The sequence below is a fragment of the Pristiophorus japonicus genome, chromosome 13 (genome assembly GCF_044704955.1).
Source record: "Pristiophorus japonicus isolate sPriJap1 chromosome 13, sPriJap1.hap1, whole genome shotgun sequence".
Classification (NCBI taxonomy): domain Eukaryota; kingdom Metazoa; phylum Chordata; class Chondrichthyes; family Pristiophoridae; genus Pristiophorus; species Pristiophorus japonicus.
The window spans coordinates 56,086,509-56,100,173 of NC_091989.1; the positions used below are offsets into that span (position 1 = coordinate 56,086,509).

General features: G+C 47.3%; 1 protein-coding gene across 5 annotated transcripts in view; it reads left to right on the forward strand.

The window, feature by feature from the left end:
• The window catches only part of LOC139278583 (copine-8), a 435,806-nt gene that overhangs the window by 390,223 nt on the left and 31,918 nt on the right, over positions 1 to 13,665 (forward strand). For all 5 annotated transcript variants that reach the window (XM_070897510.1, XM_070897511.1, XM_070897512.1 and 2 more), the window contains one exon: positions 9,081 to 9,183. In XM_070897510.1, coding sequence (XP_070753611.1) covers positions 9,081 to 9,183 — 103 coding nt within the window. The remainder of the gene's footprint in view (positions 1 to 9,080; positions 9,184 to 13,665) is intronic.

Below are 13,665 nucleotides of genomic sequence, written 5' to 3' on the forward strand. Positions count from 1 at the left end.
TTGGCTTACGCCTCCAGGTCGCTCTCCCAGGCAGAGCGTGGAAACGGCATGGTCGAGAAGGAGGCACTCGCGTGTGTGTACAGTGTGAAAAAGATGCACCAGTACCTTTTCGGTAGATGGTTCGAGCTAGAGATGGACCACAAACCTTTAACATCCCTGTTGTCCGACAGCAAGGCTGTCAACGCTAATGCGTCAGCTCGCATAAAGCGATGGGCCCTCACGCTGGCTGCGTATGACTACACCATACGGCACCGGCCAGGCACCGAAAATTGCGCTGACGCGCTCAGCAGGCTCCCACTGACCACCACCGAGGGGGCGTCGGAGCAGAGTGCCGAGATGGTCATGGCCGTTGAGGCTTTTGACACTGCGGGCTCCCCCATCACAGCACACTAGATCAAACTCTGGACCAACAGAGACCCCCTCCTATCCATGATAAAGAAATGTGTTCTGACTGGGGACTGGGCGCCCGCACACAGGGCGTGCCCCGAGGAAGTCAGGCCGTTTCAGAGACGGATGGATGAACTCTCCGTACAAGCTGACTGCCTGTTCTGGAGCAGCTAGGTAGTCATGCCCCAGAAAGGAAGGGAAGCGTTCATCAGGGAACTTCACAGCGAGCACCCTGGCATCGTGTTATTGAAGGCCATTGCCCGGTCACACGTGTGGTGGCCGGGGATTGACTCAGACCTGGAACACTGGATTCGCAGGTGCACGACATGTGCCCAGCTGGGCAATGCCCCCAGGGAGGCCCCACACAGCCCGTGGCCTTGACCCACCAGGACTATGCGGGCCCGTTCATGGGAAAAATGTTCCTGATCGTTGTCGATGCATACTCGAAGTGGATCGAGTGCATCATATTGAACTCGTGCACGACAGCCATCACTGTGGAAAATCTGTTTACGGTTTTTGCAACCCATGGCTTGCCAGACATCCTGGTCAGTGATAATGGCCCGTGTTTTACCAGCTATGAATTCCAGGAGTTTATGTCGGGCAATGGGATCAAGCATGTCTGGACAGCGCCATTCAAGCCGGTCTCCAATGGCCAGGCGGAACAGGCGGTCCAAGTCATAAAACAGGGCATGCTACGCATCCAAGGACCCTCCCTTCAGTACCGCCTATCGTGCCTCCTGCTGGCCTACAGGCCCCGGCCGCACTCGCTCAAGGGAGTACAGCCAGCGGAACTCCTCATGAAACGCACGCTCAAGACGCGGCTGTCCCTCATTCACCCAGCCCTGGCAGACATTGTTGAGGGCAAGCGCCAGTCCCAAACCGAGCTCCATGATCGAGGCTCAAGACGGAGGTGTATAGAAATAGGTGACCCGGCATTTGTTCTTAACCATGCTTTGGGACCCAAATGGCTTGAGGGCACCGTAATTGGCAAAGAAGGAAACAGGATCATGGTGGTCAGACTAAACAATGGACAGATATGCCGCAAACACTTGGACCAAGTAAAGACAAGGTTCAGTGCAGACACGGAGGAACAGCATGATGAAATAGCATCCACACCACTGCCAGCGCACGAGCAACAAAGACAGCCCTCAGCATGCACAGTCCGTGCTGCCAGCCCGGACAGGCCGGAATCACTTCAAGTGACAGAGGTGCATGCTGAGGTTCATGCACCAGAGCCACAACTGCGGCGCTCCACGAGAGAGCGTCAACCACCTGACAGACTTAACCTCTGAAACTAAAAGACTTCAGGGGGGAGGTGATGTCATGTATTTCACCATCTTGCAATTACTATAAGTATGTAACTGTAACTCATGCATACTGTACCTGTACCCTTGTAATGCATACCCTGACCACAGGGAGTGAGCTCCTCACCTGGGCTTCCAGGTATAAAGGGGAGGTCCCACCCAGGATCAAGACTCTTCAGTCCTGGAAATAAAGTGAAGGTCACAGAGTGACCGTGTCTGATATATCCATGCCTCATGTGAGTGGTGGGAAAGTTATTGGAAAAAGTCCTCAAGGACAGGATAAATCTTCATTTGGAAATACATGGATCAATCAAGGTCAGTCAGCATGGATTTGTTAAGGGAAGGTCATGTCTGACTAACTTGATTGAATTTTTTGAGTAGGTAACCAGGAGGGTCAATGAGGGCAGTGCGTTTGAAGTATGATCATCATCATCATCATCATCATCATAGGCAGTCCTCGGAGTCGAGGATGACTTGCTTCCACTCTAAAAGTGAGTTCTCAGATGACTGAGTCCAATGCGGAACCTACAGTCTCTGACACAGGTAGGGCAGACAGTGGTTGAAGGAAAGGATGGTCAGGGAACCCGGGTTGATGCACGCTGCTTCCGCTGTGTACGCTTGGTTTCTGCTTGTTCTCGGTGATGGCACTCGAAGTGCTCAGCGCCCTTCCGGATGCTCTTCATCCACTTTGGGCAGTCTTGAGCCATGGATTTCCAGGAGTCGGTGGGGATGTTGTACTTTGACAAGGAGGCTTTGAGGGTGTCCTTGAAGCGTTTCCTCTGCCCACCTGGGGCTCACTTGCTGTGTCGAAGCTCCGCGTAGAGCGCTTGCTTTGGGAGTCTCATGGTGGGCATGCGGACGATGTGGCCTGCCCAATGGAGGTGATCGAGCGTGGACAATAGTTTGAAGCTGGGGATGTTGGCCTGAGCGAAAACACTGATGTTGGTGCGTCTATCCTCCCAGTGGATTTGCAGGATCTTGCGGAGACAGCGCTGGTGGTACTTCTCCAGCGCTTTGTGGTGTCTGCTGTGTATAGTCCACATCTCTGAGCCATATAGGAGGGCAGGTATCACTGCTGCCCTGTAAATCATGAGCTTGGTGCCGGATTTGCGGTCCTGGTCTACAAACACCTTCTTCCTCAGGCGACTGAAGGCTGCGCTGGCCCACTGAAGGCGGTGTTGGACCTCGTCAACAATGTCTGCTCTTGCTGACAGTAGGCTCCCGAGGTATGGAAAATGGTCCATGTTGTCCAAGGCTTCGTCGTGGATTTGATAATTGGGGGGCAATGCTGTGTGGTGGGATCATGTTGGTAGAGAACCTTTGTCTTACGGATGTTTGGCATAAGGCCCATTCTCTCGTACGCCTCGGTGAAGGTGTTGACAATGGCTTGGAGTTCGGCCTCCGAGTGTGCGCAGACGCAAGCGTCGTCTGCATACTGTAGTTCAATGACAGAGGATAAAAACATAAGAACATAAGAAATAGGAAAAGGAGTAGGCCATACGGCCCCTCAAGCCTGCTCCTCCATTCAATAAGATCATGGCTGATCTGATAATAGACTCAGCTTCACTTCCCCGCCCGTTCCCTATAACCCCTTATCTCCTTATCGTTCAAGAAACTGTCTATTTCTGTCCTAAAGTTATTCAATGTCCCAGCTTCCACAGCTCTCTAAAGCAACGAATTCCACAGATTTACAACCCTCTGAGAGAAGAAATTTCTCCTCATCTCGGTTTTAAATGGGCGGCCCCTTATTCGAAGATCATGCCCTCTAGTTCTAGTCTCCCCATCAGTGGAAACATCCTCTCTGCATCCACCTTGTCAAGCCCCCTCATAATCTTATACATTTTGATAAGATCACCTCTCATTCTTCTGAATTCCAATTAGAGGCCCAACCTACTCAACCTTTCCTCATAAGTCAACCCCCTCATCTTCGGAATTAGCCTAGTGAACCTTCTCTGAACTGCCTCCAAAGCAAGTATATCCTTTTGTAAATATGGAAACCAAAACTGCACGCAGTATTCCAGGTGTAGCCTCGCCAATACCCTGTATAGCTGTAGCAAGACTTCCCTGCTTTTATACTACAAGGGATGACCTTTGGACCTAGCCTGGAGGCAACGGAGGTTGAACACATTCCCATTCGTTCTATAAATTAGCTCCACTCCGGCGGGGAGCTTGCTAAGTATGAGATGCAGCATTGCATCAAGGAATATCGAAAAGAGCGTTGGTGCGATGACGCAGCGGTGCTTGACCCCGGTTCGGACGTGGATTGGGTCTGTTGTGAATCCATTGGTCGGGATCACGGCTTGCATGTCGTCATGGAGCAGATGGAGGATGGTGACAAACTTTTGAGGGCAGTCGAAACGGAGGAGGACGCTCCATAGTCCCTCGTGGCTAACAGTGTCAAAGGCCTTTGTGAGGTCAAAGAATGCCATGTACAAGGGTTGGTGATGTTCCTTGCATTTCTCTTGGAGTTGTCGCGTTTCGGTGAAGCTCATGTCCGTTGTACCCCTTAGTGGCCAGAATCCGCATTGCGACTCTGGGAGGAGCTCTTCAGCCATAGGGAGAAGACGATTGAGGAGGAGTCTTGCGATGACTTTCCCAGTGGCTGACAGCAGGGAGATTCCTCTGTAGTTGCCACAGTCGGACTTGACCCCTTTTTTGAATATAGCCACGATTACGGCGTCTCGGAGATCTCCTGGCATGCTCTCCTCCTTCCAGATTAATGAAATGAGGTCATGCATTTGTGTCAAAAGTGCTTCTCACCATACTTTAGTGCTTTGGCAGGAATACCATCTGCTCCTGTGGCCTTGTTATTCTTCAGCTGACTGATGGCCTTTTCTACGTCGTGCTGGGCTGAGGTTGTGCTGAGATGATGGTGGGTAGCATGCTGCGGGATGGAGTCGAGGGCACTCGCATCGAAGACAGAGTCGCGGTGAAGGAGATATTCGAAGTGCTCCTTCCAATGAGCACTGACTGCCTCTCTGTCCTTGATGAGTACCTCACCGTTCTTGGTCAGCAGTGGGGTAGGGCCTTGGGTGCTTGGGCCGTAGTTGATTGCGCTGAAAAATCCACACACGTAGTGGTTGTCGGCTAACTGCTGAATCTCCTATGCTTTCTCCACCCACCATCTGTTATTTAGGTCGCGGGCTTTTTGTTGGACCTCAGCCTTCAGCCGTCTGTAGAGCTGCTTTCTTACCCTCGTGTTGGGTTGCTAGTATGATGTATGGTATATGGAATTTGTATGATGTATGGTATATGAAATTTAGTAAAGCTTTTGATAAGGTTCCACATGGCAGACTGGTCATGAAAGTAATAGCCCATGGGATCCAGGGCAAAGTGGCAAGTTGGATCCAAAATTGGATCAGAGGCAGGAAGCAAAGGGTAATGATTAATGGGTGCTTTTGTGACTGGAACACTGTATCCAGTGGGGTTCCGCAGGACTCAATGCTGGGTCCCCTGCTTTTTGTGGTATATATCAATGACCTGGACTTGAATGTTGGGGGTACAATTAAGAAGTTTGCAAATTGCACTAAAATAGGCTGTGTGGTTGATAATGAAGAAGAAAGCTGTTGTCTATAGGAAGCTATCAATGTACTGGTCAGGTGGGCAGAACAGTGGCAAATGGAATTCAATCCGGGTAAGTGTGAGGTAATGCATTTGGGGAGGTCTAACAAGGCAAGGGAACACACATTAAATGGTACGACACTGAAAAGTGTAGAGGAACAAAGAGACCTTGGAGTGCCGGTCCACAGATCCCTGAAGGTAGCAGACCAGGTAGATAAGGTGGTTAAGAAGGCATATGGAATACTTGCCTTTATTAGTCGAGGCATGGAATACAAGGGCATGGATGTTATGCTTGAACTGTATAAAACACTGGTTATGCCGCAGCTGGAGTACTGTGTGCAGTTCTGGTCACCACATTACAGGAAAGATGTGATTGCACTGGAAAGGGTGCAGAGGCGATTTACAAGAATGTTGCCTGGACTGGAGAATTTTGGCTATGAGGAAAGATTGGAGATGCTGGGTCTGTTTTCTTTGGAACAGAGGAGGCTGAGGGAAGACCTGACTGAGGTGTATAAAATTATGAGGGGCCTGGATAAAGTAGATAGGAAGGGTCTGTTTCTCTTGGCAGATGGGCCAACAACCAGGGGGTATAGATTTAAACTAATTGGGGGTAGGCTTAGATGAGATATGAGGGGAAATTTGTTCACCCAGAGGGGGTCTGGAACTCACTGCCTGAAAGGGTAGTAGAGGCAGAAACCCTCATCACATTTAAAAAATACTTGGATGTGCATTTAAAGTGCTGTAACCTACAGGGATATGGACCAAGAGCTGGAAAGTGAATGAGATTAGCTTGGATAGCTCTTGGTCTGCCCGCGCAGACACGATGGGCCAAAATAGCCTCCTTCCATGCTGTAAATTTCTATGGGGCCGAACTTGGTGGGCTCACCGCCCACCGTCGCCACGTTTTTTGGGCGGTCTCCCCTCCGAACGAGTTTGGTGGAGGCGGGAAGACCGCTGGGGACTGCCTGCTGATGTCCGCTGGCGTGCAGTGTGCATGAGTGTCCTCCCATCCGCCAAGCTGCCAGTTTGGTCCGGGCGGGAGCCCGCTGCAGCAGGGGGAAGGACCGCCACGTGGAGGCAGGTCTAACCTCAACGGTAAGTATGAAGACCTTCAAAAAAAGGTCAGTATACTTTTCTTCTTTTTTTTTCAGCGATTCAGGTGGATGGGGTCCCCTGAAGGATTTCCAATGTATTTTTCTGGAAATTTAAATTTTTATCTGTTTCCCCCTCCCTGGGCCCGACTCAATCATTTGCCGAGTTTGCCGAGGATTGCATTTGCCGCCGAGATTGGGAACTCCAGCTCGCTGCCGCCCAGATTCAGGGCATAAGTTGCTTTTTTGCCACCGGGCGGCCTTTCCAGGACCTCTTCATGAAACTTACGCCCAAAGTACCGTCAGGATCTCAGCGGTCCTTTGGGCGGAGCTTAGCTTCCACCAAGTTCGGGGTCTATGATTCTATGAACTAGTTTTCATATGAATAACCTCACCAGTGGCAACAAGAACTGACACTGGTCTGTTAGTAGAAATCGGTTCCAACCAGCCCAAAATGGAAAAGAAAGTGATATCTTCGCTGTCTGAAGTAAGTTTGGGCACTCTCAATTTGGTTCCTAGCGTGCAAGAGTCCACAGCACAAAACGAATCTTAATTCTGGATTAGTGGATAATCCTCCACAGAGGTCGCAGAATGGCAAATTGGAAAAATATATATTTTTAATAATACGTAAGTTTAATTTAAATTAATGTTAAATATGTAGTGTATTTTTTCTATTTTTTAATAATGTTTTGTGTGTATGGGGGGGTTTCTTATTCATAATAATGGGAACTCCAAATTAGAGTTCCCATTATTATGAATGAGAACATACTTTACCTGATTGGCTGCCCAGAACCATGTGACTGCAGCTCCAGCCCTGCGCACATCCTGATGTGCACGCGCTGCGACGCACAGTCAGTGGAGGCCTCAGGACCGGGAACTCACATGGCGCAGCGGGATAAGGTAAGTGCGCATCTTTTTAAAGTTTTTTGCCTGATTGCCCGCAGGAAGCAGCCGACCGGGATTTCTGGGCCATTGTGCTTTTAAAAAAATTTTGGAACTTTATTTTCATATTGTGTTCTTTATGTAAATAAGCTTGTAAATATGTGCATGCTCTTGACACTATTATACCATACGAATTTCCCAAATCACCGACTTAATTCAGTAACCTTTTGAATGGTTTTCATCAGCATTCTGTAATTAATTTTTCTTGCGGTAATTATTTTGAGATCTTATTTTGATGCTGCATGCCAAATTTTGATAGAGTTGAATTTTCTAACTGAATGAAAATGTACTAAATTAAAATTTGGGGGAAATTTATGGGGAAGGAAGATTTTTTATTACACATCTACATTCGTATAAAAACTATTTCCGAGACCCACATTTTTGCAGCCAAGTTCACATACTATATAAAAAGCACATAACGATTGCTACTGCACTTTGTGATGAATGCCTTCTGAGGTAAGTGGCTACAGTGATAAAATATACCATTAATGCTTAAATGTTGCCAAGTAAATACTGCCAATTCTGCATCCTTATTTGAAATTTCGAACAATATATCAATTGCTATCTTATTAAAATGCGAACTCCTGTTTTTTCAAATTACTGAGACAAATGTTTCTTTGTAAAGTGCACTTTAGGGAAAATAGCCAGTGACTGCAATCATTTTACTTAAAGTGGCAACATCTATCTACACTAAATGAAGTACAGGTGCAGCGTCGAAAATCCGGAGTTCCGGGATCCGGAATGTTCCGGAATCTGGACTCCGAACCGATCGGTGGCAGGGTCGTCCGGAATCCATAAAATCTTCCGGAATCTGGACCCCCTGACCCTGCGGACCTCAGGGACCCGCTGCTGCCGGAACTCGGGCCTCGCCTCACCCCCGCTACTCTTACCTCGCCGCCCCTCGCCTCACCCCACTCGCCGCTGTTGCCCTTACCTCGGGGCCTCCTTGCCGGCCCGCCCGAACACCTCCTCCCCGACGGGGCCAGCCGGTCCAAACACCTTCTCCACGGCGGAGCTCCCCGGACAGCTCCACGGCGGAGCCCTGTCCAACGACTTAATCGGCGGGGCTCCGCCTGAACACTCCTCTTTAGTGGGGCCTGCCAGAACACTACCTTCACGGTGGGGCCCGCCCGAACACCTTCTCCTCGGTGGGGCCCGCCCGAACAGGTCCTCGGCAGAGCCCTGCCCAATGGCTTAATCACTGGGGCTCCGTCCAAACAGCTCCTTGGCGGGGACCCCCACCCCCCCTTTCTGACGTTCCAAAATCCAGAAATACCCGAACCTGGGCTTGGGTATTTCCGGATTCGTGATGCCACAAAGATGATCGAAAGTCCGGAAAAGCTCGGAATCCGGAATGGTCTCAGTCCTGAGGGTTCCAGATTCTCGACGCTGCATCTGTACTTTATATTGATAGATGCTTTCCCCAGTACTCAAACTAACCTTGCCTCTATCACATTCCCAGATATTAGTTGTCTACATGGAAATGCTGATGTATTTTGAAGTTTTCTACACTTAGTCATATTTTTTGATGCAGCTTGCTGCACTCGCGATCTGGACTTGTGTTGCATATTTTGGAATCCATTTAGTTCCATGCTTGCTATAAGTGGCGTAGAATAATGAACAAAGCAACTAAACCAAGAAATTGCTGTTTGTGCTATTAATGTACAAGCATGAAATGTGTTGATATGACATCTCTCAGTTATTTTAAATGGGTGAAAGCATCCATTAAAATAGTAAACAGTTTCTAGCCTTGAGTGTCTTCTGAGGTTCCAACATATTCTTGTCCTTATTACAGGTATGCTTCCTCCGTTAAGGATGGTTCACAATATTTTGTCCTTCTTATTATAACTGATGGAGTCATCTCAGATATGGCGCAGGCAAAAGAATCCATTGTCAATGTAAGTTTTCTGGCACTTGTTAAATATTTGTTAAATATTTTGGAGTAATACTGTAATTCTGTGTATGAAACCACTAAATGTAGAAGGAGAAGCAAGGGTCCTGACTCACTTCCAATAGCAATTTTTAAAATGTATGAAATACATGGCATTTCCCAAAGATGTTTGAGACGCCATGCATAAAAATATATTTTTAAAGATGAGAACGTTGCAATCAAGTCCTAGATTACTGATTATATTGAGGAGTAAGTTGATGCAAAAATGATCTGGGTGTGATTATTGGCCATTCATTATAAATATGTACTCAATAAGAAGCTATTATCAACAAGATTAATCATGTGGTGGCAAAATGTCATGTGGACATTTGACTAAAAGCTTAACTAAATGATTGTAATCTACATATATCATTAATGAGGCCACGTTTGGCATATTGTGTGCAGTTTTGGGCATTTTGTTTTCAAAAGGACATTGGAAATCATCTGTTGGAGAGAAAAGTGGCAATGATGATACCAGGTGTTAGGAATGTAAATTACTGGGGGTTGGGACATAGCCTTCTTGCTTGCTAACTTACATTTGGGATTAGCTAAATGGGATGTGCCCCAATGGAACAGCACTCCATATCGGGCAAAAGGAACCGAGCCTCGTGACAATTTCTTAGTAATTTGGCTTGCAGGCTCCTAAGCATGATGACATATTTCTACATGTATCTGACATATCTAGCCGTGTTTTAAAATTTGAGGGGAGACATGATGCTGGTTTTTAGAATTCTGGAAAAAGGCTTAAAGTTGCATTAAACTTACATTGATGATGTAAATGTGTTATCTATCTTACTGCTGCACTGTGATGGGGTTCCAAATCATAATGCCATCGCACAACCTTTCTCGAAAGGTTTCATATATATCATTGTACATTGTAAAGAAGATTGATTGTCAATTAACTGTGAAATTATTAAACAATGGTCTGAAAACATTACCCCATATTTTCCTGACACAACTGATATTTCTTTAGTGCTCCTCTATCGAGAGAGAGGTCATACAGCACTGGAAAAGAATAACATGGAGGAGGGGATCAAAGGCCTGGCCAAAGAGGAGAGTTTTGAGGAGGCTTTTGATAGTAGAATAAGGAACCAGTGGCTGAAAAAGAGCCCACTAATGAGGGAGTTAAATACAAGGAGCCACCCATGTCAGAGGAGTGTTGGCACATGTGGAGATGTATGTGAAATCACTGAAGTAGGATAGGGAGAGGCCACCAAGGGATTTTGAAAGCAAGGACCAGGATCTTGATGTCAATTTGCTGGGACATGAGGAGCTTGGAAAGGGCAGGAGTGAAGAGAGTGCAAACTTACAGCAACTTTGGTAGCTTAAATAAACTAATTTGCAAAGGCAGGGACAGCAGCTCGGGGAGCATTAAAGAAATTGAGCCTTGCGATGATTGCGACATGGATTAGGGCTCCACAGCAATAGGGGAGCGGATGAGTGATACGAGTGAATGACTTGTTAACATAATAGATGTGGGCAAGGAAGCTCGGCTCAGTCTCAAGCAGTACATTGAGATTCCATAGTTCTAGTCTTAGCCTGAAATAACAGCAAGTGAAATTCATGGCATCAAGACGAGAGACACATTTGTGCCGGAGGGAACCATTGAAGATGGATTCAGTTTTCCTGACATTAAATTGGAGGAAATTTTGGTTTATCTAGGTCTTAATTTTAGATAGGAAATTGGATAATGTAGCAACTGAGGATTAATCCTGGAATCAATGAAAGAGCTGGGGAGGTAATTGTTATTGCATATGTGTTTGTTGGCCCCATACTTCCGAATGATGTTGCAGTTTTATAGGTGAAAAGGAGACCGAGACCTGGGATGCATCTAAGGTGACTAAGTGTGCACTGTAGGAGAAGCCGCTGGAGGTGATGCATTGTCTTTGTCATGACGGGTATGAGCAGAACTATGAGTGAGGTATACTGTAGGAAGAAAAATTTAAGGAAGGAATGCCTAACAGTGTCAATAGATTAGAGGTGTCAAAGAGGATGAGTATAGATAGCGTGCTGCTTCAATAATTTCAGAGGGTGCCATTTATGACTTTGGTCAGTTCAGCCTCAGCCCTCTGAACAGGTTGGAAACTGGATTGGAGAGTGTTTTTTAAAATTAATTCGTGTAAAGTAGTATTGCTGGCAAGGCCAGCATTTATTGCCCATCCCTAAATGCTCTTGAGAAGTTGGTGATGAACCGTCGCCTTGAACCGCTGCAGTCCGCTTGGTGAAGGTACTCCTACAGTGCTGTTAGGTAGGGAGTTCCAGAATTTTGGCCCAGCGACGATGAAGGAACTGTGGTATATTTGCAAGCCAGGATGGTGCGTGACTTGGGGGGAACTTGGAGGTAGTGGTGTTCCCATGCGCCTGCTGCCCTTGTCCTTCGAGGTGGTAGAGGTTTGGGCGGTGCTGTCAAAGAAGCTTTGGGAAGTTGCTGCAGTGCATCTTGTAGATGGTACACACTGCAGACAGGGTGGTGGAGGGAGTGAATATTTAAGATGGTGGATGGATTGTAAATCAAGAGGGCTGCTTTGTCCTGGATTGTATTTAACTTCTTGAGTGTTATTAGAGCTGCACTCATACAGGCAAGTGGAGAGTACTCATCTTATAGATGATGGAAAGGCTTTGGGGAGTCAGGAGGTGAGACACTCGCTGCAGAATACCCAGCCTCTGACCTGCTCTTGTAGCCACAGTATTTATTTGGCTGGTACAGTTAGGTTTCTGGTCCATGGTGACCCCAAGGATGGCAGGGGATTCGATGATGGAAATGCCGTTGAATGTCAAGGGAGGTGGTTAGGCTTTGTAGTTCAAGATGGTCATTGCCTGGCACTTGTGTGACGTGAATGTTACTTGCCACTTATCAGCCCAAGCCTGAATGTTGTCTAGGTCTTGCTGCATGAGGGTATTGACTGCTTCATTATCTGAAGAGTTGCAAATGGAACGGAGCACTGCAATCATCAGCCAAGATCCCCACTTCTGATCTTATGATGGAGGGAAGGTCATTGATGAAGCAGCTGAAGATGGTTGGGCCTAGGACATTGCCCTGAGGAACTCCTGCAGTGATGTCCTGAGGCTGGGATGATTGGCCTCCAACAACCACAACCATCTTCCTTTATGCTAAGTGTGACTCCAACCAGTGGAGTGTTCCCCCCCCCCCCCCACTGATTCCCGTTGACTTCAGTTTTACTAGGGCTTCTTGATGCCACACTCGGTCAAGTGCTGTCTTAATGTCAAGGGCAGTCACTCTCACCTCATCTCTGGAATTTAGCTCTTTTGTCCATGTTTGGACCAAGGCTGTAATGAGGTCTGGGGCTGACTAGTCCTGGCGGAACCCAAACTGAGCATCAGTGAGCAGGTTATTGGTGAGTAAGTGCCATTTGATAGCACTGTCAACCACTCCTTCCATCACCTTGCTGATGATTGTGAGTAGGCTGATGGGGTGTTTATCGTGCTTTTTGTGGACAGGGCATACCTGGACAATTTTCCACATTGTCGGATAGATAGCAGTGTTGTAGCTGTACTGGAACACTTGGCTAGAGCCATGGCACGTTCTGGAGCACACGTCTTCAGCATGACGGCCTTGATGTTGTTGGGGCCCAAAGCCTTTGCTGTATCCAGTACACTCAGCCATTTCTTGATATCATGTGGAGTGAATTGAATTGGCTGAAGTCTAGTTTCTGTGATGGTGGGGACCTCAGGAGGAGGCCGAGCTGGATCATCCATTCGACACTTCTGGCTGAAGATGGTTGCAAAAGCTTCAGGCTGGTTATACCAAATCAGGGTATGGGGAAGCAGAGGTGTAAGGCAACAACAGGCCCCAGCAATTTAGAAAGAATGGAAGGCCAATAGTTGGAAAGGTTGATCGTGTTTTTTTTTTAAGGAGTGTGTGATACCAATAGTTTGAGGAATGTGCTGACAGTCCTGAAGAATACAGGATGGTGGTGTTGTTGAGAATGGGGCTGAGAGGGAAAAGTCGGATAGTCAGACGCCTGGAGGAGCAGAGGTAATAGATGGTTGGCTTTTCAGATGAGCTGAGTGTATTAAGAGCTGAGGGTGGGATGCAAGGGAACTAAGGAGTAAGACATGGCTCAGTCAGAAGGAAGGATTGGAAGCTGAGGTGGCAAGGGAGGGAAGAATCAGAAGAAGCAGCTTCAATTTGCGATGTGATGATGTTCATGAGTTCCTCACATTTAGCAAGCAAGCTAAGGATGGAGGCTGTCGTGCTGAAGGTATAAGTACCAACTGTTTTTGATTGTATTGTATTTTACTTATCTGAATTTAGCATAGCATAAAATATCTATTTATTGCAGTACTGCTGACTCTTGTGCTTGGACACTGGTCATGAAACCTGGGAGGTTTAGCAGTGGGTAGTGCTTGTCAGCTGTGACATTTGCTTGATGTGTTTTTTTCTTGTCGTCGCTTTGCTCTAGGCAGCCGCCAATTCCAGATCATTTCT